Source organism: Carcharodon carcharias, chromosome 8 (genome assembly GCF_017639515.1).
Source record: "Carcharodon carcharias isolate sCarCar2 chromosome 8, sCarCar2.pri, whole genome shotgun sequence".
Taxonomy (NCBI): Eukaryota; Metazoa; Chordata; class Chondrichthyes; order Lamniformes; family Lamnidae; genus Carcharodon; species Carcharodon carcharias.
The window spans coordinates 16156482-16182512 of record NC_054474.1 but is presented as its reverse complement, the minus strand read 5'-3'; the positions used below and the strand labels follow the sequence as shown (position 1 = coordinate 16182512).

The 26031-nt window shown below is 45.6% G+C and overlaps 1 protein-coding gene across 2 annotated transcripts in view; it reads left to right on the top strand.

The window, feature by feature from the left end:
* Nucleotides 1–26031, top strand: part of flt4 (fms related receptor tyrosine kinase 4) — a 229774-nt gene that overhangs the window by 173193 nt on the left and 30550 nt on the right. For both annotated transcript variants that reach the window (XM_041193455.1, XM_041193457.1), the window contains 9 exons: nt 4863–5004; nt 8882–8990; nt 10512–10871; nt 11703–11849; nt 14937–15068; nt 17436–17557; nt 22863–22998; nt 23097–23201; nt 24450–24563. In XM_041193455.1, coding sequence (XP_041049389.1) covers nt 4863–5004; nt 8882–8990; nt 10512–10871; nt 11703–11849; nt 14937–15068; nt 17436–17557; nt 22863–22998; nt 23097–23201; nt 24450–24563 — 1367 coding nt within the window. The remainder of the gene's footprint in view (nt 1–4862; nt 5005–8881; nt 8991–10511; nt 10872–11702; nt 11850–14936; nt 15069–17435; nt 17558–22862; nt 22999–23096; nt 23202–24449; nt 24564–26031) is intronic.

The following is a 26031-nucleotide window of genomic DNA, read 5'->3' as shown; positions in this document are numbered from 1 at the left end:
TTTATATTGATGTCTCCATTCACTGCCACCATGTTCTGAGATTGGGTCCTTCTGTCTTAGACTATAGGCGTGGGACTTCTTCTTAGACAGACTGTAGACACACTCTGGTATCTGCTTAACACTGGATTATTAGTACTACTTCTGAACAGGTTACAGCATAGGCACGTAGCTCCTAGGTATGGTCCAACCTCTCTCCCTTGAGTTCTAACACATGATTGACTAGTGTCAGTTGTACATGATAATTTACATCATACATTAGCGTATCCATCAGCTAACTCTTTATACCACACATGTGACTACAGATCCACAGCTGTGGTTGACTCTTAACTGCCCTCTGAATAGGTCTCGGCTCAAGGGCAATTAAGAATGGGCAACAAATGCTGGCCTTTATCAGCAATGCCCACATCCCATCAAAGAATATAATAAAAACAAACTCCAGCCTATCCAATCTTTCCTTAAGACCTTTTAAAAGTTCTTTTGATCCTCTAAATGTTTCAGTATCCCACTATTTATTGTGCATTCCCCTGTCTTGTTTGTCCTCCCCAAACACATTGCCTCACGCTTCTCCGGATTAAATTCCATTTGCCTCTTTTCTGCCCACCTGACTAGTCCATTGATATCTTCCTGTAGTCTACAGCTCTCTTCATCACATGACCAATTTTTATATCATCTACAAACTTCCTAATTGTAACCCTTACATTTAAACTTGTACCATAAAAGGCAAGGTACCCAGTATTGAGCCCTGCAGAACCCCATTGGATACAGCTTTCTAGTCACAAAAATACCCATCAACTCTTTGCTTTCTGCCACTGAGCCAACTTTGGATCCAACTTGCCAATTTCCCTTGGATTCCATGGGTGTTTACTTTCCTGACCAGTCTGCCAAGTAGGGCCTTGTCAAAGGCCTTGATAAAATCCATGCAGACTATGTCAAATGCACAACCCTCATCGATGCTCTTTGTTGCCACCTCAAAAAATTCAGTCAAGTTTGCCAAGCAAAACCTTCCCTTAACAATTTTATGCTGACTCTCCTTGATAATTCTTTCTAAACGATTTGTACTATCCCTCAGAACATTTTCCAATAATTGTCCAACACCGAGGTTAGGCTGATTGGCCTATAATACCAGGAGAATCACTGCCTCCCTTGTAAACAATGGTGCAATGTTAGCAGTACTCCTTCACCACACCTGCAACCAGAGAGGGCTGGAAAATGATGGTCAGAACCTCTGTTATCTCCTCCCTTGCTTCTTTTAGCAGCCTGGGATACTTCACATCCAGGCCTGGAAGTTTATTTACTTTCAAAGATGATAAACCCCTTAATGTTTCCTCTCTCGTTATATTTAACTAATCCAATTTTTCACACTTCATCTTCTTAACTACAATATCTGCATTATCCCCCTTATGTGAATACAAGTGCAAAGTAGTCATTAAGAACCAAGCCCACGTCTTCCACCTCAACACATAAATTGTCTTCTTGGTCTCTTATTGGCCCTACTCTTTCCAAGGTTATCCTTTTGCATTTTACATATTTATAAAATATTTTGGGGGTTTTTCTTGATTTTACTTACCAATATTTTTTCATGCCCTGCCCTTACTTTCCTAATTTCCTTTTTAATTTCACCCTTTCCCCCTCTGCACTCCTCGAGGCTTTCTGTAGTATTAAGCACTCGATATCTGAAATAAGTGTCCTATTTTGCCTTATCTGACTCTGTATGCTCTTTGACTCTCAGGAATTGTGAGTCTCTCACTCTTTCTACCTGAGAACATTTTTGTTCTGAATCTTCTCCAGCTCCTCCTTCAATACATCCCACTGCTCTGACACTGATTCACCTTCAAGTAGCTGCTTCCACTTTACTTTGGCCAATTCATATCTCAGTTCAGTAAAATTGGCCCTGCCCCGATTTAAACGTTTTACTCTTGATCTACCTTTGTCCTTCTCCATAACTATTCTAAATCTAACTGATTTATGATCAGTTACCAAAATGCTCTCCCTTTGATAACCCTTCCACCTGCCCAGCTTCATTCCTTAAACCAAAGTCCAGAACTGCACCTTTTATAGGTTTAGCTACGCGCTGGCACACACTCCTGAATGCGCTTTAATTCTGTGCATTCTAGAACTTTTACACCAATTTTATCCCAGTTAATATTAGGGTAGATGAAAATCCCTACTACTACTGTTCTATTGTTTCTGAGCTTTCCAGCAATTTACCTATTTACATATTTGTTCTTTTATCTCCCTCTGACTGTTTGGCAGTCTGTAGTACACTCCCAGCAGTGTGATTGCCCTTTCCTTGTTCTTGAGTTCAACACATATGACCTCACTTGATGATACTTTTGGTATATCCTCCCTCTTTGTAGTTTTAATTGTTTCTTTTTGGAATATTACAACCCCTTCCTCCCCTATGCATTTTATCCCCCACCTTATCTTGTCTGAAAACTTTGTACCCAGAAATTCCTTCCCTTCTTTAGGGCACGTTTCAGTAAAAGCTTTGGTATTGTAGTTTCAAGTGCCGTCTGTGTGCTCAGCTCACCAACAACAACAGCTTGAATTTAGAGAGCAGCTTTAACATAATCAAACATGCGCAGGTGCTTCTCAGAGGTATTAAAAAAAATGACATTGAGTCACATAAGGAGGATGACCATAAGTTTGTTCAAAAGGTAGGTTTAAGGTGCATCTTAAAGGAGGAAGGTGAGGTGGAGAAGCTGCGGAGGAAGAATTCCAAAGCTTAGGGTCTAGACAACTGAAGGCACAGTCACTTAAATTCAGGGATGTCCAAGAGATCATAATTTGAGGAAGGCAAATGTCCTGGGGGGGTGTAGGGCTGAGCTACAGTGACAGGGAGGGGCCTGACTCTGGTAGAATAGTTCAATCTGGAGGTAAAGGCATGGATGAGGGTTTCAGCAGGGGAGCTGAGACAGCTGTGGAGACAGGCGATGTTACAGAGGTGGGAATTGGCGATCGTAATGTCAGCACAGATATGTGGATGAAATCTCATCTCAGAGTCAAATATGACAGTTGTCGGGGAGAGGGATGGAGTTGACAGCTAGGGAATGTAGTTTTGCCGCAGGGATTAGAGACAATGGCTTCAGTCTTCCTAATGTTTCATTGGGGGAAATTTCTGCTCACCCAGCACTGGCAGTCAGATACGTAGTCTGGTAATTTAGCAACAGTGGAGGAGTCGGGAGAGGCGGTGGTGAGATGGAGCTGGTTGCCGTCAGCATACATGTGAAAACGAATGTTGTGCTTTAGAACCATAGAAAACTTACAGCACAGAAGGGAGCCATTCGGCCCATCTTGTCCATGCCAGCCCGAGGACACCCAGGTGCCATTTCTAATGCCACCTTCCTGCACCCGGCCCATAGCCCTGCAGCTTACAGCACTTAAGGTACAGATCCAAGTACTTTTTAAAAGAGTTTATAGAGTTTCTGCCTCTACCACCAACTTGGGCAGCGAATTCTAGACATCCACTACCCTCTGCGTAAAAAAGTTCTTCCTCATGTCCCCCCTACACCTTCTGCCACTTATCTTGAATCTATGTCCCCTGGTTCTAGAATTCTCCACCAAGGGAAACAATTTTATCTTGTCCACTCTATCTATTCCCCCCATTTGGTTGATGTTGCCAAGGAGCAGCATTTAAATGAGAAATAGGAGGGATCAAAAAATAAATCATTGGTGACACCAGGTGTAATGGTGCAGAAATGGGAACAAAGCCATTGATGACGATTCTTTGGCTGAGATCTGATCAATAGAAGGAACCAGGTGAGTGCAGTCTCACCTAGCTGGATGACAGTGGAGAGGTGTTGGAGGAGGACGATGTGATTAACTGTGACAAAGGCTGCAGATAAGCTGAGAAGGATGAGGAGGGATAGTTCGCCTTTGTCACAGTCACATAGGATGTCACTTCGGACTTTGATATGGAATCAATATGGAACGCTACTTGGTGTTCACCCTCCCCCCACTCAGAGTGCTCTGCAGACACTCAATGGCATCCTTGACCCTGGCACCAAGAAGGCAACATACCATCTTAGAATCACATCTGTGACTGCAGAAACACCCATAACCCTAACGACTGAATATCCCATTACTATTGCTTTTCTGCCCTGTATCCTCCCCACCCATCCCTAACCCTAACATCATGTGGTGCTGAGTCACCCATGATGCCATGGACTTGCATGCCATGGTTGCATTCCCCAGAGGAACCATCATTCTCACCAGCATTAGAACTGAATAAGTGCATAATGGGGAAATCGGTGAATTTTGACTCCACCGATCTCCCAGGGGGAGATTTCATTGGAAAATTCATGAAATGTACAGTACAGAAAGTTGCCCATGCTGGTGTTTATGCCCCACATGAGCCTCCTCCCACCCCTCATTATCTTAATAAAAACAAAAAACTGTGGATGCGGGAAATCTGACACAAAAACAGAAAATGCTGGAAAAACTCAGCAAGTCTGGCAGCATCTGTGGAGAGAGAGACAGAGTTAACGTTTCGAGTCCATATAACTCTTCTTCAGAGCTTCACCTTCATCCTCATCTCAGTAAAGCCTTCTATTCCTTCCTCGTGTACATTTGGCTTCTCCTTAAATGCCTCTCTTCTGTTCGTCTCAACTACTCCTTGCTAAGGAGAGCATTCCAGTAGTTAGGAAACCCCACATTCTCAACACTCTCTGGGTAAAGAAGTTTCTCCTGAATTCTCTCTATTTATGGCCCCCAGTTTTGGTCTCCTTCATCAGTGGAAACACTTTGTCTACGTCTACCCTATCAAACCCTTTCATAATTTTAAAGACCTCTATCAGGTCACCCCTCAGTCTTCTCTTTTCTGATAGACATAACCTTTATGCTTGTTTCCTTCATAACCTTAGGGGTCGTCGAGCGACCATGGTGCGTCGCCCTCGGGACAGGACCCCTGAGTGCCGAAACTGGAGGGACATCTCAACAGGGAACACTGTCAACAGGATTGAAAGCATTGAAACAAGCACAGAGATTCTGGAGGGGAGGAACAAGGTAGCCTAATATTTGCAACCACCCATTTAACATTTTTCTTTCTAACCCCATCAACATTAAGAACAGCTTGTGTTTACAGTGTGCCTTCAGTGCGGTAGAACATCCCATCGTACTTCACAGGAGCATTGTCAAACATAATTTGCTACTGAGCCATGTAAGGAGGTAATAGGGTAAGTGATCAAATGCCTGGTCAAAGAGGTAGGTTTTAAGGAGACCCTTAGAGGAGGAAGGAGAAGCAGAGAGGTTTAGGGAGGGAATTCATGAGCTTAGGGGCCAAGCAGCTAAAGGCACAGTCACCAATGGTGGGGCGATTAAAATAGAGGATGAAAAAGAGGCTAGAATTAGAGGAGGTCAGAGATCTCGGAGGATTTTAGGGCTGAAGGAGATTCCAGAGATGGGGAAGAGTAGGGCTGTGGAGGGATTTGAAAACAAAGACGAACATACAAATTAGGAGCAGGAGTAGGTTATTCAGCCCCTCGAGCCTGCTCCACAAGATCATGGCTGATCTGATTCTGACCTCAACTTGACTTTCCTGTCTACTCCCTATAACATTTGACTCCCTTGTCAATCAAGAATCTATCTAATTCAACTTTAAAAATATTCAATGACTCTGCTCTCTTGGGAAGAGAATTTCACAGACTAATGACCCTCCGGGAGAAAAAGTGTCTCCTCATCTCTGTCTTAAATGGGAGACCCCTTATTTTTAAACTGTGTCCCCTGTTCTAGACTCCCCCGCAGGGGGAAATATCCTCTCAGCATCCACCCCGTCAAGTCCCCTCAGGATCTTATATGTTTCAATGAGATCACCTCTCATTCTTCTAAACACCAATGGGTACAAGCCCAAGCTGTCCAACCTTCCTTCGTAAGATAACACCTTCATCCCAGGAATCAGTTGAGGGAACCTTCTCTGAATTGCTTCGAGTGAAATTACATCCTTTCTTAAGTAAGGAGACCAAAGTTGTCCACAGCATTCCAGATGTGGTTGCACCAATGCCCCGTATAACTGTAACAAAATTTATCTACTTTTATATTCTATTCTCCTTGCAATAAACAATAATGTTCAATTTGCCTTCCTAATCACTTGCTGAACCTGCATACTAACTTTTTGTGATTCATGTACCTGGAAATCCAGGTCCCTCTGTACTGTAGAGTTCTGCAAACTCTCTCTATTTAAATAATATGCTTGCTTTTCTAATCTTCCTGCCAAAATGGACAAGTTCACATTTTCCCACATTATACTCCATCTGCCAATTTTTTCCCCACTCACTCAACTTATATATCCCTTTGCAGACTCTTTATGTCCTCCCCACAACTTACTCTCCTACCTACCTTTGTATCAATGGCAAATTCAGCAACCATTTCAGCAGTACACTTAGTCCCGTCATCCAAGGCATTGATATAGATTCTAAATAGTTGAGGATCCAGCACTGATCCCTGTGGCACACCACTGTTACATCTTGCTAACCTGAAAATGACCCATTTATCCCTACTTCCTGCTTCCTGTTAGCTAACTAGCCCCCTATCCATGCTAATATGTTACTCCCTACACCATGAGCTCTTAAGTTGTGTAATAACCATTGATGTGGCACCTTAGCAATTGCATTTTGAAAATCCAAGTAAACCACATCCACAGAGTCCCCTTTATCCATGTTACTTTATCCATGTTGTTTGTTATTTCCTCAAAGAACTCTAATAAATTTGTCAAACATGATTTCCCTTTCACAAAACCATGTTGACTCTGCTTGATTGCATTAAGATTTTCTAAGTGCCCTGCCATAACCTCCTTAATAAAAGATCCTAGCATTTTCCCTATGGCAGTTGTTAGGCTAACTGGCCTGTGGTTTCCTGCTTTCTGTCTCCCTCCTTCCTTGAATTGAGGAGTTGCATTTGCTATTTTCCAATCAGATGGGACCTTTCCAGAATCGAGGGAATTTTGGGAAAATTAACCTATTGCATCGCCTATCTCAGCAGCCATTTCTTTGAAGGCTCTTGGATGAAGTCCAAGAGAGTCTTGAAACTGTGGAGTTGTCAGTCTGGCAGCCGATGTAGGTCAGCCAGCTCAGTGGATGATGCATGAACAGGGCTTGGTGTGAGTTAGGATATGGACATCAGAGTTTTGAATGAGCTGAAGTTTACAAAGGGTGGAAAAAAAGACTTGAATCTCTGTAGCACCTTTCACAACCTCAGGAGATTCTAAACACTTTACAAGTCAATTAAATACTGTAATGCAGGATACATTAGCACAGCAAGCCATCACAAACAACAATTTAATAATGACCTGATAATTTGATTTTTTTTTAGTGATTTTGGTTGAAGTATAAATATTGGGCCAGGACACTGAGGAGAACTCCTTCAGAAACTGTTCTTCAGAATAATTATCTTTTTTGACCACCTGATAGGGCAGACAGTTTAACAGCTCATCCAAAAGGAAGCACCTTTGACAGTGCAGTGCTCCCTCAGTACTTCCTCTCTGCTAGTACAGCACTCCCTCTGGACTGCACTGTCACAGTGTCATTTATAGCCCAGAAAGAGGCCATTCAGCCCATCATGTCCATACTAGCGCTTTAAGAGCAAACCAGTCAGTCCTGTTCCCTTTCTCCATCCCCGTAGTCCTGAAAGTTTATTTCCTTCAAGTTTCCATCCAATTTCCTTTTGAAATCATTCATTGTCTCTGCTCCCACCATCCTGGTGGACAGTGAGTTCCAGGTCATTACCACACGCTGTGTAAAAACATTCTTCCTCACTTTGACACACAAAGGGTGGTAAAAGTTTGTAATTGTCTACTGCAAATGTCAATTAAGGCTAGGCCAATTGTTAATTTTAAATCTGAGTTTGATAAAATTTTTGTTGACCAAAGGTATTAAAGGATATGGGCAAAGGTGGTTATATGGAGCTCGGTCATAGATCAGCCATGATGTTATAGAATGGACAAATGCGCGGTAATGCATTTTGGAAGGTCTAATACAGGCAGGAATTATACAGTAAATGGCAGAACCCTTAAGTGCATCGACGAGCAGAGGGATCTGGGTGTACAGGTCCACAGGTCACTGAAAGTGGCAACGCAGGTGGATAAGGTAGTCAGGAAGGCATATGGCATGCTTGCCTTCATTGGCAGGGGTATTGAGTATAAAAGCTGGGAAGTCATGCTGCAGCTGTATAGAACCTTGGTTAGGCCACACTTGGAATATTGCATGCAATTCTGGTCACCACATTACCAGAAGGATATGGAGGCTTTGGAGAGGGCGCAGAGGAGGTTTACCAGGATGCTGCCTGGTCTGGAGGTTATTAGCTATGAGGAGAGGTTGGAGAAATTCAGATTGTTCTCACTAGAGCGACGGAGATTGAGGGGCAACATGATAGAAATTCACAAAATTATGAGTGGCATGGACAGAGTAGATAGTCAGAAACTTTTTCCCAGGGTGGAAGAGTCAATTACTAGGGGACATAGATTTAAGATGAGAGGAGAAAACTATGGAGGAGATGTGTGGGGCAAGTTTTTTACGCAGAGGGTATTGAGTGTCTGGAATTCACTGCCAGAGGAGGTGGTGGAAGCAGGTACGATAGTGGTGTTTAAGAGGCAGCTTGACAAATACATGAATAGGATGGGAATAGAGGGATATAGACCCCGGAAGTGCAAAATGTTTTAGTTGACGGGCAATATGATCGGCGCAGGCTTGGAGGGCCAAAGGGCCTGTTCCTGTGCTGTACTTTTCTTTGTTCTTTGTCCTTTCTTTGAATGGCAGAACAGGCTCGAAGGGCTGACTGGCCTCTTTTCTGTTGTATGTTGTTATTTAAGGCACAGACAAAACACTTCCTATCTTGAGTCCCGGCTGTTGCTCACCACTTTAACGGCTGTTTTCCCTTCCTTCTCTGGCAGACGGTCAGCAAGCTGGTGATTTTAGCTGCAAACATCTCCGTCATGTACAAATGTTCTGCTTTCAACAAGGTTGGACACGATGACCGGGTTATCTACTTCTACGTGACAAGTGAGTAATGGAACTTTGCTGATGTAAATCGAATGAAGTAACCGGGGGACACTGGCCAATCACAGAATCATCGCAAAGGATCAAACAAGCGCGCACCCCACCCTGCACCCTCCCCCTCCACCCCCACCTAGTGGCCTAGGTTTGTAATTGTACCAAGTTGTGCGAAGCTGAAGCCAAAGTGGGCATAGTGGGACCAGCAATGCTGAGGCCTGGACTAATGATCCGGAACCATGAGTTCACACCCCACAACAGGAGCTGGGAATTTAAATTCAGGCAACCAATTAATTAAATAAAAACCTGGAATAACAAAAGCTAGTAGCAGCAATGGTGGTCGTGAAAGTACTAGGTTGTTGTAAACATCCATTTGGCTCATTAATGAAGGAAATCTGCCAGCCTTACCCAGCCTGGCCTGCATGTGACTTCAGACCTCACAGCGATGCGGTTGATTCTTGACTGCTCTTTGAAATGGCTGAGCAAGCCACTCCGTTGTATCAAAAACAGTTACGACCTGCACCATGTGAACAGTTCAAAAAGGTAGTTCGGCATCGCTTTCTTAAGGGCAATTAGGAATGGACAACAAATGCTGGAATGAATGAATTATAAAAGAAAAAAAATGAGAAAGTTTGTCTTTGAGTTCGCTGATCTCAGCCTTTTGTTACATTTTGATCACAGAGTCTAGGGGCCACAGTCAAAGGATAACAAGTCAGACATGGCAGTTGCTTCTGGTAGCTACCCACTAACCATTGGACATTGAGCACTGACATTGGGTGAGACCAGACTGGGAAGTGGAATAGCCAAGCATCACTTGCACTCTAATCAATGAGGGAATCAAGGGTTATGGGGGACATACAGGAAAGTGGAGTTCAGGCCACAATCAGATCCGCTGTGATCTGGTTGAATGGCAGAGCAGACTCGAGGGGCTGAATGGCCTACTCCTGCTCCTGTTTCTTATGATCTGATGATCTCACATGTTACTGACTCGGACTGAGCCATTGTCTGATTGCTAGTATCCCTGCCACTGATCGAACCCTACTCCAGATGGTCCCAGTGATTGGAGAGTGGAGCTCCGGCTTGGAATTCTGAGTTGACATCCAGTGATGTACTGGCATCCGGTGGATGTGATTGACCCACCCCCTCATTGTAGGTTGTAGGAGCCCATAAACCCTCTCCCAGTACAGGATTGGCCACCTGCTACCAGCTGGTAGAAGGATGACCACGGTAATGGAAGGAGCAATCATGCAGCAGCCTGTCAGAGTGTTATCGGTCTGCACATCTGCTCTCCCAGGGAAGAGCACAAAGACACCATAATAACAACACTCTGAGTGAATAAACTCATTGTGCTGTTAACTTATTGTGCTGTGCCCACTGGTTACTGACCCTACTGCCAGGGGAAACAGATGCCACTTCTTTCTTCAAAGTTCTCAAAGTAAAGTTTATCTATTCCCCATAGAGGCCATGGTGGCAAAGTAATTAATTTGGATTCAAACATGGAGCTGAATTAGCTTGCCCTTTTCCCAATAGGTATCCCAGAAGGGTTTGGTATCGACCTGCAGCCTTCAGAGAACCCGGTGGAAGGTGAGAACATGAAGCTACGTTGCAACGCAGATAACTACACGTACGAGAATCTGCGGTGGTACCGGCTCCTGCCCAGCGCCCTCGAGGGGGAGCTTGGAGACCCTCCAGTCCTGGAGTGTAAGAGCATGCATCTCTTCGCCAAGGAGATGAGAGGAGTGATGACAATGGACTCGCGGATGAAAGACGTGGCACTTGAGCTTCAGATCCCCAGCATTACTCTAAACGATGAGGGGGATTACGTGTGTGAGGTACAGAATAAGAAAACCGGGGAGAAGCATTGCCACAGGAAATACATCTTAGTGCGAGGTGAGTGCCACAGACATGAAGAACAGATAGAGAGAGAGGTGACTATCTCAAAAAAACAGTGCATCCTTGTAAGATGGAAGGATATACAGAAAGAATTTAGCCTCATTTATGACCTCAAGATGTTGCAAAGAACACAGCCAATGAAGTACTTTTGAAGTGTTGTAACATGGGGAAACATGGCACACAGCAAGCTCCCACAAACAGCAATGTGATAATGACCAGATAATCTCTTCTTGTGACCCTGGTTGAGGAATAAATATTGGACCAAAGACACCGGGGAGAACAGCCCTATTTTTCTTCAAACAGTGCCTTAGGATATTTTACATTTGTCGGAAAAGGCAGTCAGAACCTGATCCTGCAAGTGTTTGATGGAACAGTGCAGACTCCTGGGGCAGCACTGGTTAAATACAGAGTAATGCCCCCTCTACACCGTCCCATCAAACAGTCACAAGGGAGGCACAACACAATTTGGATGCAGAGTAAAGCTCCCTCTACATTGTGAACATGGCTGTAAAAGAAGCAGCCAGTTCACTAATGTCCTTCAGGAAAGAGAACTTGCCAGCACTACCAGTCAGACCTATGTATGATTTCAGTTCCTTACCATGTGGTTTATTAGTCCTTTCAGATGGGCATGGTCAATGTTGGCAGTCCCAAGAAAAAAGTTGACAAAGAAAGCTCACCTGCAGTCAGCAAAGCGCCCCAAAGTATTTACTTTGCACAGATACGCAATGAGTGGAAGCCTGTTGAGATCCTTGGAGCTGTGTGTGCGCCTGAGTACGAGGTCACACTGTGTGGAATTTACCTGATTCTAAGTTCTAAACCTTCCTGCAGCTCAGGAGAGGCCGAGTCTGCTCGTCAACCTGACCGATATCTCGGTCAACGTCAGTGACTCCATCCAGATGAACTGTAGAGCCAGTGGCACACCCCACCCCACCGTCATCTGGTTCAAAGATGAAAAACCACTCCATGATCTCCCAGGTAAGATCCCAAGGACAGACTTTAAATGGAGAGAGACCAACAGAATGCTGCAGTACAGGGTGACCTGGGAGGCTTTGTCCGTGAATTACTGAAAGTTAACATGCAGGTGATATAGCAAGTAATTAGGAAGACCAATAAATGTTGGCCTTTATTGCAAAGGGGGTGGAATACAAAAGCAGGGAAGTCTCGCTACAACTGTACAAGGCATTGGTGAAACCACATCTAGAGTACTGTGTGCAGTTCTGGTCTCCTTACTTAAGGAGGGACATACTGCATTGGAAGCAGCTCAGAGAAGGTTCACTAGGCTGATTCCAGGGATGAAGGGATTGTCTTATGAAGAAAGATTGAACAGGTTGGGCTCATACTCATTGAAGTTTAGAAGAATGAGACGTGATCACAGAATTGTTACAGCACAGAAGGAGTCCATTCGGGCCATCGCGTCGGCTCTGGCTCTCCTAATGAGCATTTTACCTGGTGCCATTCTCCTGCCTTTTCTCTGTAACCCTGTACATTCATCCTTTTCAAATAACAGTCTCATTTCCCTTTTGAATGCCTTGATTGAACCTGCCTCCACCATACTCTCAGGCACTGCATTCCAGACTTTAGCCACTCGCTGCATAAAAAAGCTTTTATCTCCTATCGCTTTTGCTGGTCTTGCAAGTTACTGTAAATCTGTGCCTTCTCGTTCTTGATCCTTTCACTTTATTGAAACATATTCTGAGGGGGCCTGACAGGATAGATGCTGGGAGGATGTTTCCCCTTGTGGCTGAATCTAGAACTAGTTTCAAATTAAGGTGTCCCCCATTTAAGACGGAGATGTGGAGGAATTTCTTCTCTTGAGGGTTGTTAATCTTTGGAATTCTCTACCCCAGAGAGCAGTGCAGACTGGGTCAATGAATATATTCAGCTGATTTAGACAAGGTTCTTGATCTATAAGGGAATCAAGGGTTATGGGAGACAAGCAGAAACATTGAGGGAAGGCCACAATCAAAGCAGCCATGATTTTATTGAGTGTCAGAACAGGCTTGAGGGGCTGAATGGCCTACTCCTCTTACTTCTTATGTTCTTACATAGGCTACTTTTCACTGTCTCTGTACAGTCCCCGTCCCCTCCCTTTGTGAATTAGCTTTAGCAGCAAGCAGAGGTCAGAGAAATGGACCTGTGAATCATCCTACCTCAGGGTGCCCCATGCCCGAGTTTGAGGCTCTAGTTAGTACCCAGGAGAAGAAATTCTGCAACTCTTAATACAAAAGCAAAGTACTGCAGATGCTGGAAATCTGGAATAAAAACAGAAAATTTTAGAAATACTTAGCAAGTAGGGAGAGAGAAAGAGATAATCTTCCAGCCGAAGCGTCTCTCCACCGATGCTGCCAGACATTTTCTGTTTTTATTTCTGTCACTCAAACTGTGATGAGAATCTTTATCCAATATCCCAGACATCATGTACACCCTATCTAACCTACCACAGGCTCCACCCACCCATTTAAGACAGAGATGTAGAGGAATTTCTTCTCTAAGGGTTGTTAATCTTTGAAATTCTCTACAGCTGTCACAGCCCAAGTACATTCTGCCCTATCGTGGACTCTACCCAGCTATCATGGACCCTACCTTACTCTGCCATTTAATCTCCTCCCACAGCCCACGTACATTCTATTATGCCTATAAAAGTGGCCCTCCATGCTCCCCAAATCTCACTGACATTAGCAGGCTAAGCAGCAAAGGGTCCCCCAGGGGTGGGGGAGGGTGTGTTATCCCGGCATGGATTTTCGAGGCCCAGTCACAAACAAATATGATGGCGGGAAAGGAACAGCTTGCCTTTCGAGCCTAGCTCACACACTCATGAAGGCCAGAGCAACATGATGACACACACTTGTCCCTTCTCCACCACACCCCACCCATCACCACCCCACCCCACCCCGTTCCCCCAACCCCAGCCATAAACCCAGGGCCAGTGAGGGAATCGATACGCTGGAGAATTTGTGTCTGACCCCCTCAGGCAATAGAAACCAGCCCAGGAGATCACACAAAGCGAGTGTTTTCTGGGAAGACACTTACCTTCTGTATGATGTGATCTCTGTTCCATTCAGCGACCGGTCCAGCTCCCAGTTGAAAGCTGCACCCACCGCACCAGAGGCTGAAGTTGTGACTCTAAAATTTGCTCAGAGTTTGTTGCTGTGGAAAAACTGAAACAAGTCATTTTTGAAGCTCCCTGGGGGTGGGGTTGGGGGGGGTGGGGGGGTGGTGTGGTGGGGTGGATGGCAGGAGGGCTCATTGAAGTGGCAGACCCCTTGCTGTGGGGAGTCTCTGAGCCCAGTCACGGTCTGTGCTGAGTGTAATTGGTTCCGGTGCAGGCAGGGAGAGTTTGCAAGCGTCCAAGACCTGAGTTCCCCCGGGGTCAGAGAGGATTCCCCCACACAGCGACTTCTGCCAGCATGGAGAGACTGCAGAAGCTGGGGTGGTTCTCTTTAAAGAACAGAAGCTTAAGAGGAGGTTTGCTGGAGGAATTCAAAACCATGAAGGGTTTTGATAGAGCAAATGAGGAGAAACTGTCTCCACTGGTAGGAGGACTGGTAACCAAGGGATACAGATTTAAAACTCATGGCAAAAGAAGCAAATGGGGAATGAGGTGATTTTATTTTTGCGCAGTGAGTTTTTGTGATCCGGAATGCTCTGCCTGAAAGGATGGAAAAAAATTGAATAATAACTTTCAAAAGGGAACTGAACAAACGCTCGAAAGGGAACATTTTAAGGGGCTCTGTGGAAAGAGCTGGGGAGTGGGGCGAATTGGATAACTCTGCCAAAGAGCTGCCACAGGTACGATGGGCTGAATGGTCTCCTCCTGTGCTGCACAGTTCTGGGTTTCAGTGGGTGTTGCCTGCGGACAGGTCGGGGCTTGCCTGTCGCCTCCTGTGTTTGAATAGCCTGCAACCCAGATTCTCACAGGGTGAATGATCATTTGGACAAAGTAGAAGATCCATGGCCGGTAGTCAGGCAAACGGAGCTGAGAACGGGGAATTCGGTAGTGATTGCAGGGGACTTGAGGGGGGAAGATAGTTCTTATCTCATGCAGCGTGTGTTTTTATCAAGGGGTCACCCTCATTGAGCAAAACCAAACACTGACCATCCAACGAGTGCAAGAGGAGGACTCAGGTCTTTACAAGTGCTTCGCCTGTAACTCCAAGGGCTGCGTGAACTCATCCGCCATCATCACTGTTGAAGGTCAGTCATCTCTTCCACACCGAAAGCGGACTCATTCCTGAATTGAAGAGGAAGCAGGGCATTAGTGGGGAGCAATGGCCGATCCCTTTTGGCTCGACTTGCTGCCCACCATTTTGGGCTCTTTCTCAGCGGAGGTTCATCTGGAGCTTGCAGCTCAATGAAGACTCCCAGAGAGAGAGTTTGGGTCTCCTAAGTCAATGAAGTCACTGTTATATGGTAATATAGTAAATGCGCCATGTTCTGCACAGCAAGATCCCACAAACTGCAGTGTGCTGATGACCTGATAATCTATTTTTAGTGATGTTGGTTGAGGGATAAGCATTGGTCAAGGACACCAGGGAACACTCCCCTGTTCCTCTTCAAAACAGCACCATGGGATCCTTTCTATCCACCGAAGAGGGCAGACTGGGCTTCAGTTTAACTTGTCATCCAAAAGATGGCACCTCTGACAGTCCAGCACTCTCTCAGTACTGGCACTGGAGTGTTAGCCTAATTTATGTGCTCAACTCTCTGGAGTGGGACTTGGACCCACAAGCTTCTGACCCAGAAACAAGAGTGCAGCCCATGAAGCCACGGCTAAACTGGCAGCCAATTTATTAAATAAAAACAAAAAAACTGCGGATGCTGGAAATCCAAAACAAAAACAAAAACAGAATTACCTGGAAAAACTCAGCAGGTCTGGCAGCATCGGCGGAGAAGAAAAGAGTTGACGTTTTGAGTCCTCATGACCCTTCGACAGAACTTGAGTTCGAGTCCAAGGGAGTCTCTCCATGCTGGCAGAAGTCCAGGTCAATGGAGTGATTATCCGAACCACATCTTTGGTATTTTGATATTTTAAACCTTTGGTATTGTTAGCCAATAAATATTCCCCAGATAGCTTTAAATGAAACATGAGCAACCACAATTTGCATTTATGTAACACTTCAACAAAGTAAGATGTCCCAAGGTGCTTTAAAGGAGCATTATCAGATAATATTTCGCACTTAGGAAGATAAGAGGGCAAGTGGACAAAAGATTGGTCAAAGAAGTAGCTTTTAAGGAGTGTCTTGTAGGAGGAAAGTGAGAAAGAGAGGCAGCGAGGTTTAAGGAGGGAATTCCAGAGCTTAGAGTCCTTGCAGCTCTTGGGTGTGCAAGGGGCCAGAGTTAGAGGAGGTATTGAGCCTTGCTGGGGGCAATTTCCATATCTGCAGCTCATCCTCCAATACCTTATCCATTCTTAATGTGTGAGAGTCTTATCTATGAGTATCAGTCAGCCAATTGACCATTAGGCACCAATTAGTCACTGATTGGCTGCCAATGTTTGCACTAAAAGTGTGTGGACTGCAAGTGACCACTGGATCAGGCTCAACAATGAGGATTTCCACAGTCAAAGAGCCTGTCAGCATTCATGAAAGGCTGCAGGTGCCCTTGAAACTCATACTCCAGTGAAAATCAATACCTTCAATGTGGATTACTCATCAAATTAGAATCATTAAAACACAGGTGGCCATTCAACCCATCATGGCCTTGCTGACCCCTTGAAAAAGCAATCGTATTTCGTCCCAAATCACACTTTTTATCTGTAAACCTACAAGCTCCTCAGCCTCAAGAAGCTCTCCAACTCCCTCTAAAAGTTGTTTGCGTCAGCCTTCACCAAATTTTCAGCTCAAATGTTGCAGACAACACTGAGTGAAAAAAAAATCCTCATCTCCCATCTGAAGCTCGACACCATCCAGGACAAAGCAACCGGCTTGATTGGCATCCCATTCACTACCTTCAGCATCCACTCCCTCCACCGCCGACACACAGTAGCAGCAGTGTGGACCATCTACAAGATGCACTGCAAAAACTCACCAAGGCTCCTCTGCACCTTCTAAACCCACGACCTCTACCATCTAGAAGGACAAAGGCAACAGACGCATGGGAACATCACCACCTGCAAGTTCCCTCCAAGCCACACACCATCCTGACTTGGGAATATATCACCATTCCTTCGCTCTCACTGGGTCAAAATCCTGGAACTCCCTTCCTAACAGCAATGTGGGTGTACCTACACCACATGGACTGCAGCGGTTCAAGAAGGCAGCTCACCACCACCTTCTCAAGGGCACCTGGGGATGGGAAACAAATGCTGGCCCAGCCAAGGAAGCCCACATCCCATGAAAGAATATAAAAAAATCTTTTGACAAAGATTCTAAATTCCATGACCTTGACTTGACTCTTCCTCTCTGCTAAAAACTGACAATGGCAGCATTATCGTTATAGGAGACATAAAATATGTGTTGGGATTTAGAATGGTTCAAGTTTTCAACAAAGCAAAACTTTAAAGAAGCTCCCAGTCCTACTGTGATTCATTTGTTGGTATGTATGTATTCCCATTTTAAACAGGAGGTGATGATAAGTCCAATATCGAAGTTGTGATCCTGGTTGGGACTGGAGTTATTGCTGTCTTCTTTTGGGTTCTGCTCATCCTCATCTTCTGTAATGTCAAGCGGGTAAGATTCCTGGGGGTAAGTCATGCAGCGGGTTAATCTTTTCTTATTGTAACAAATTTAGACCCAACGTACCATCTCCATACTCTTAACTCACAGTTTCCCAAAAGTTCTGAACTGTGGAAAAGCTGACTCCCATCAAACTGTGGAACCTCTCCCCTCCCTCAGTCTCCCCTCCAAACTGTGGGACTCCTCAACTACAAGCTGTGGGATTCTTCCCCTCCACACTGGAACTCTTCCCTCCCTCAATCTCCCCTCCCTCAATCTCCCTTCCCTCAGTCTCCCCTCCAAACTATAGGACTCCTTAACTCCAAAATGTGGGACTCCTCCCCTCCCTCAGTCTCCCCTCCAATCTGTGGGACACCTCCCCTCCCTCAGTCTCTCCTCCCTCAGTCTCCCCTCCCTCAGTCACTCCTGCCTCAGACTCCCCTCCAAACTGTACATCTCCTCCCCTTCCTCAGTTTCCCCTCTCTTTGTATCCCATCCCTTCGTCTCCCCTCCAACCTGTGAGCCTCCTCAGCTCCCTCTGTCTTCACTTCTGCTGTTTCTCTAATGATTTAAGAAAGAAATCCTCAGGAAGTTTACAAACTTTACAACCAGTGAAGTACTATTTGAAGTGTAGTCAGAGCTGCATTATAGCAAACACGGCAACTGTTTTGTACACAGCAAGGTCGCACAAACAGCAATTGATAAATGACGTTTTTTAGTGATGTTTGTTGAGGGATACATATTCCCATTCCGACAGTGCAAGATTCCTTCAGTGCTGCCCCTTTGACAGTGCAGTATTCCCTCTGTACCTCCCCTCCACACAGTGCAGCACTCAACAACACGAAAAATAGGAGCAGGAGTAGACCATTGAGCATGCTCTGTCATTCAATACAATTGCGGCTGACCTTGGGTTTCCACTCTACTTTTCTGCCCACTCCGCATAATCCTCGATTCCCTAAAGACCAAATGTCTGCCTACTCCAGTCTTAAATGTATTCAACAATCGAGCATCCACAACCCTCTGGGGTAGAGAATTCCAAGGATTCACAACCTTCTGAGTGAAGTAATTTCTCCTCATCTCAGTCCAAAATGATTGGCTCCTTATCCTAAGACTATGCCCCTCATGTTTTAAATTCCCCAACCAGTGGAAACAATCTCTCAGCATCCACCCTAGCAAACACCTTCAGAATTCTGTAGGTGGCAATGAGATCGTCTCTCATTCTTCCAAACTCCAGAGAATATAAGCCCAGTTTACTCAGCCTCTCACCAAGAGGCAATGACTCAGGGACCAATCGAGTGAACCTTTGCTGTACCGCCTCCAATGCAAGTATATCCTTTCTAAAATGCGGAGACCAACACTGCACACAATATTCCGGATGTGGTCTCATCAAAACCCTGTACAATTGTAGCAAGGTTTCTTTATTCTTGTACTCCAATCACTTTGCAATAAAGGCTAACATGCCATTTGCTTCCTAATTGCTTGCTGCACCTGCATGCTAACTTTCTGTGTTCCTTATACCAGCATACCCAAGTCTCTTTGAACATTAACACTTCCACATTTCTCACCTTTTAAAAAATATTTTGCTTTTTTATTCTTATGACCAAAGTGAATAATGTCACACTTCCCTACATTATAATCCATCTACCATCTTGCTGCCCACTCACTAAACCCTCTTTGTGGCCTCTCTGTGTCCTCCCCACAGCTTCCCTTTCCACCTAGCTTTCTGTCATCAGAAAACCTAGTCACATTACTCTCTGTCTCTTCACCTAAGTAGGTTTGTGCAACCTTTTTAACTGGGTCGGGGGGAGGGGGGGGCACAGTTCCATTTTTTCACACTCCAATAAGCATAATTCAGAGAGATAAGGTTTGGCATGACTTTAAACATGAATTTCAAAATCAAGTTGAAGTATGAAGAAAAGAAACAACTTGCTGAGCAAAAATAAAGCAATGTCAAAGCAATAAATTGATAATTAAAAGTAATTAATAAGGATCACCATTGGAGAGTGAGAGGGGAAGGGGACAGAATCTGTTTGTCTGGTTCACTCCGAATCTCTTGATGCTCATTCACTCACCCTCACCCACTGTGTGAATGTGGATGTTGGTTTGTGGGATGGAGGATGAGTGGAAATCCTCAGAGTGCTTGTGAGCCAGACACACACACACACTTCCACACTCAGTCGCTCACAATCTCTCTCTCTCCCACATTCGCTCACTCTCTCATGCACTCACTCTCTCCCAAAATCACTCATTCACTCTCTCTCCCACACTCACTCTCTCCTCCACACTCAATCACTCACTCTCTCCCACACTCGCTCACTCATTCTCTCCCATTCGCTCACTCACTTTCTCCCACACTCATTCACTCTCTCCCACACGCACTCTCTCTCCCACACGCACTCTCTCTCCCACACTCGCTCTCTCTCCCACACTCGCTCTCTCTCCACACGCACTCATTCTCTCTCTCCCAAACCCACTCATTCTCTCCCACAATCACTCTCTCCCACGTTCACTCACTCTGTCCCACGTTCACTCACTCACTCTCTCTTCCACACTCATTCTCTTTCTCTCTCCCACACTCACTTTATCTCTCTCCCCCTTCCACACTTTCTCTCTCTCTCTCTCCTGTGTCACCGGGCAGCAAGTCTCTTCACCTTCACCTCTCCGGCCCGCACCACCCGCATGCAGCCACTTCCGCCCCGGCAACGTCTTCCTCCCCCGCCTGGCCTGGCCTAGCTTGCCCAGCAGCCAGCCTCTCTCTCTCTCTCTCTCTCGCCCGCCAAAACCTCTTTTTCTGGAGCACACTTGCTGCCACCAGTGTTGCTGCTTCTGCAACCACAGACTGTTCCTCTCCCACATTTGCACATTCGTTACCCTATCAGCAGCAAACGGGGGAGAGGAACAGCCTGTGATTGGGGGAGCAGTTTCTTTCAGAACCTTCCACTCCCACTTACTGACATTTTGATAACTGCATCTGGGGGCCACTTTTGTTTACAGGCTGCACGTTGGTCAAGCGTGATCTAAGTCATTAGTATAGATTGTAAATAGCTAACGCCCCAGCACTGACCCTTGCGGCACTCCAACTAGCCACTGCCTGACAATTTGAAAATGCTCCATTTATGCCCACTGTCTGCTTCTCTCCCTCAGTACTGCCCCTCTGACAGTGCGGCGCTCCCTCAGTACTGCCCCTCTGACAGTGCGGCGCTCCCTCAGTACTGCCCCTCTGACAGTGCGGCTCTCCCTCAATACTGCCCCTCTGACAGTGCGGCGCTCTCTCAGTACTGCCCCTCTGACAGTACGGCGCTCCCTCAGTACTGCCCCTCCAACCATGCAACATTCCCTCAGTACTGCACTGAGAATGTTAACCTGGATTTTGTGCTCAACTCCCTGGACTGGGATTTGAACCCACAACCTTTTGCCTCAGACGTGAGAGCACTGTCCACTGAGCCACAGCTGATACCAGGTCAAGCTATAAACTTTTAAATCAGGAAGTAGATATGGATTTTATCTAAAGCAAAATACTGCAGATGCTGGAAATCAGAAGTAAAAATGCTGGAGATACTCAGCAAGTCTGGCAACATCTATGGAGAGAGAAAAAGAGTGACAATAGGTCGTTCAACTTCAAATGTTAATTCTTTTGATGGAAGAGTTATCTTGATTCTGGCTTAGCCATCCCGACCACTCCCACAGCCTTATCACCAATTTCCGCAGCCTCCTCCTGCCTTACAGATGTAAGAGCCACCCATCGTCTAATTCCCACCTCCCAGTCCCATCCCAAGTGAGAGGAATGAGGGAGAAATCTACATCGTCTTCCAGATTGCCACAGTTCAGACAGCTGGGTGTCTTCTCAATGCCTCTTTTTATTTTATTGTGAACAATGTACTGTATGATTTAGTTGCGAGCGCACTGCCTGATAGATCCCGAGCCACTCATTCCAATAAAGTGCCAGATTCTCTGCTGAGATAGCTCCTCATGATCAGCGTTATCCATCTGCTGTGTTATACTCCCAGTGCAGGTCCTAACCCAATGGCAGGATTTTCCAGTCCCACCAATGGCGGGCATCATGAAGGGCGGGACGGGAAGATTTTGGAGAGTGAAGAGGGAAGAGTAACTGACCTGACTCTCTGTTATTTCCCTCTTTTATCACAGAATCACAGAATTGTTACGGTGTAGAAGGAGGCCATTCGGCCCGTCACGTCTGCACCGGCTCTCTGAGCATTTTAACTTAGTGCCAATCTCCTGCCTTTTGCCCGAAACCCTGCACATTGTTTCTATTTAGATAATCATCCAATTCCCCACTTGAATGCCTCAATTGAACCTGCCTCAGGTGGGCTACGACCAAGGCTAAATTTTCCCCTCTACCCCTTCTCCCCTCCCCCAAAACCTCTTACCTCCACAAACATTCACTCCCTCCACCACCGACGCACAGTAGCAGCAATGTGTACCATCTACAAGATGCACTGCAGCAACTTATTAAGGCTCCTTCAACAGCACCTTCCAAACCCACAACCACTACCATCTAGAAGGACAAGGACAGCAGAACACCACCATCTGGAAGTTCCCCTCCGAGTCATCACCATCCTGACTTGGAACTATATTGCCGTTCTTCATTGTTACTGGGTCAAAATCCTGGAACTCCCTCCCTAACAGCACTATGGGTGTACCTGCACCACATGGACTGAAGCAGTTCAAGAAGGCAGCTCACCACCATCTTCTCAAGGGTAACTAGGGATGGGCAATAAATGCTGGCCCTGCCTGCGAAGGATGAATAAGAAAAAAAAAGAACCATCTATCAGACACAAGCCCCCTTGCTGGATGTTAACCCAGTGTTCAGAGCCAGTGGGCTGAATATAGTGGAGTCTGAACCCTATTCTTCTGAAACACTATCCCTGTGCTAGTGGTGACTCTGTCCAGATGCCAATCACCTGCTGGATGTCAGCCCAGTAAATTAAGACCATATTCCAGACTCCATTCACCAGGGCTGAGCAAAGCCAGGCTCAGATCCTGAGATCAGGACATATTACCCCTGCCAAAGGCTCACTCCCTTTAGCAGGGTCAATATCACACAAGGTTCCTGTTCCTGATCACTGCCCAGAGATCCTATTGGTGGTAACTGTGTGCAGCAATTGAGGGTTAACATGTGTGATGGTCCCCAAGGTTCAATGGCTTTCCTGTGCTCTGTGGCTAATATCATGCATGATGGTGGGTCATTTAAGCCTGGCAAAGTGGGGATTCGAACACCAAAACCGGCAACTTCAGCAAAGGAGATGACAGAATTTGTTTTGAATATAACAACGGAGAATCTGACAGAAATTTAACGCCGTGATCTTTGTTCCAGACTAGTCCAGCCGATATTAAAACCGGATACCTGTCGATAATCATGGATCCAGATGAGATCCCATTGGATGAGCAGTGCGAGTATCTGCCCTATGATTCTAGCAAGTGGGAGTTCCCGCGGGACCGGCTGCGACTCGGTGAGGTCCTCTAGAGTCCTGCGAGCAGGACAAGCAGTCCTTTCTTTTTAGGTAGTTAATCGTCCGCTAAATCTCCGATTCCCGCTGTGTGTTTTTAGGCAAAACTCTGGGTCACGGAGCGTTTGGGAAAGTTGTTGAAGCCTCAGCTTTCGGAATTGACAAAAGCAGCAGCTGCAAGACTGTGGCAGTGAAAATGTTAAAAGGTTAGTCTGCAATTCATAAGTAGGGCTGATGTAAACATATTTAACCTGGGTCCTTTATTGTGTCCTTCCTATTTGATCCAAATTCCTCCCTGTATCCTGCAACCCCATTTACTAAATTCACCATGTCCCTCAACTCCACCTAAACACCATCTACCCATATCCCTCAACCCTACTTACCCACCTTCTCCACTTATTTCTCAACCCCACCTACCCACTAATGTCCTTTAGGGAAGGAAACCCGATGTTCTTACTCATTCTGGGTCTTTATGTGACTCCAGAGCCAGACAAACTTGGCTCGGTCCTAAATGCCCTCTGAATTGCTTAACAAGACACTGAGTTTATGTTAAACCCACTACCAACGCTTCAATAAGGAGGCTCACCACCACCTCCCCAGGTGACAACTAGCTATGGGTAATAACTGCTGGTTTTGTTAGTGACGTCGGCGTCCTGGCTCAGCCTGGCTCAAAGAAAGGTGTATGGAATTGTGTATCCCTTCAGAATTGAGAAGAGCATTGAATTGGATAAATAAGGTCTGGGGGTTATGGTTTTTATACTCATTCTCAAAATCTGGGCATCATTGGCTAAGCCAGTATTTATTGCCCATCCCAAACTGCCCTTGAGAAGGTGGTGGTGAGTCGCCTTCTTGAACCGCTGTAGGTACATCCACAGTGCTGTTAGGGAGGGAGTTCCAGGATTTTGACCCAGCGACAGTGAAGGAACAGTGATATGGTTCCAAGTCAGGATAATGAGTGACTTGGAGGAGAACTTCCAGGTGGTGGTGTTCCCATCTGTCTGTTGCCTTTGTCCTTCTAGGTCATAGAGGTCACAGGTTTGGAAGGTGCTGTTGAAAGAGGCTTGGCAAATTGCTGCAATGCATCTTCTACATAGTACAGGCTGCTGCCATGTCACGCGGTGGTGGAGGGAGTGAACGTTTAAGGTGGTGGATGGGGTGCCAATCAAGTGGGATGGTGTCTAGCTCCTTGAGTGGAGTTGGAGCCACACTCATCCAGGCAAGTGGAGAATATTCCATCACATTCCTGACTTGTGCCTTTACAGAAAAGCTTTGGGGAGTCAGGAGTGATTTACCCGCTGCAGAATTCCCAGCCTCTGACCTGTTCTTTTGGCCACAGTGTTAAACGGCTGACAGTTGAAGGTAACAGAGTGGGAGCCAATGGGAGAATGTTATCTGTGGAGGGTAGCAATGGAATCTTTCTGGGTTAATGTGGATGTGAATTCTCCGTTGTTTAGATGGAGCCACAGCGAATGAACACAAGGCACTGATGTCAGAACTGAAGATTCTCATCCACATTGGAAACCATCTCAATGTTGTCAACCTCCTAGGAGCCTGCACAAAAGCAAATGGTAAATAGGAACACCAGGGGCCATTGTGTTAACCTTCATAACTCTCAGTTGAGGCATGCCATTCAGTGTTGTTCATCTGCACCTCTTGGTATTGTTCATTCATTGTCCCATCACGCCTTACTTGCTTCCCTACCTTGGCTTCCAGTCCCACAACATCTCGATTTTAAAATTCTCATCCTTGTTTTCAAATCCTCCATGCCCTCTCCCTCTCCCTGTCTCTGAAACTCTTTCCATCTCACAGTCCTGCAATACATCGGCACTCCTCCAATTCTGATGCCTTACACAACCCTGACTTTTGGCTCTTTTGAGACAACCAAGTAAACTAAATTAACAAAATTAGGGACAAAGTAAAAGCAGCCCCTTAAATTAGGGAAACTGCAAAAACAAAGACGAAATTTGAAGGAAACTTACAAACATTAAATCAAAATGTGATTAAGAGGATCAACAAAACACCCCAGTCATCATTGTGCTCTCCGAACACAGAAGTCTTCGACAGTGCCAGCAAACACTGCATGCTCCCTCTCCACGGATACCCAGCCGCAAACATAGCCGCGGAAGAGAGGCAGACAGTTGGGTTGGACAACCCCCTTGATCACCCGCTGCCTGATTTTAGTTGCTCTGCCATTATTGGCTGTGCCTTCAGCTGCCTAGGCCTAAGTTCTGGGATTTCCTCCCTGAACCTCTCTATCTCTGTCTCCTAAGATGGTCCCTATTATGTAGGCACGGGGCTTTTGGCCACCAGCCTTAATATCTCCTTATGTCAAATTTTGTTTTGATAATTGCTTCTGTGAAGCACCTTGAGGCATTTTATTACATTAAAGGTGTTGTATAAATGCAAGTTGTAGTTGTTGTACTAAATCAGGCATTCCCTATAATTTCAACACTTAAAGGTTCCTCCAAATGTATCAACACATTGCCTGTTGGCCTTGATTAATTAATTATTGTGGATTTTATTTAATAAACGAGATGGCTACATAAATGGGAGAGATTTTCCATTGGGCTCCCAGTCTCCACAGCTTTTTAGGGGATCGAGTTCCAGATTTTCACTCTCCTTTGTGCTTCTTGACATCATCCTTGAACAGTCCGGCTCTAATGTTGATGTCTAATGTAGCCTTGTTCTAGACTTACCCCGTCCCCAACCCCACTTTATCTACCCCATAATACTCCTCCAATCATCTCAAGCTCCTCAATTGGATTGCATCTTAGTCTTGGATAATTAAGAGATATGACCAATTGAGCAACCCATTTTTTTTTAAAAGTAAGTTCTCGGGATCACCGTTTAGACGGGAATTCATTCCCCACACTCAATGCCCAGGATACAACCAGTGAAGGATAGCCAATTCTGTCTTTCTGGGACACTTACTTAATGGAGCCTCTCAGCTCTTCTCACCAGGTCACAACCTGCTTCAGCTTGGTGTGACATGTGCGAGGTTTAAGAATACAAGGACTCAACAAAGTGGAGCAGCAG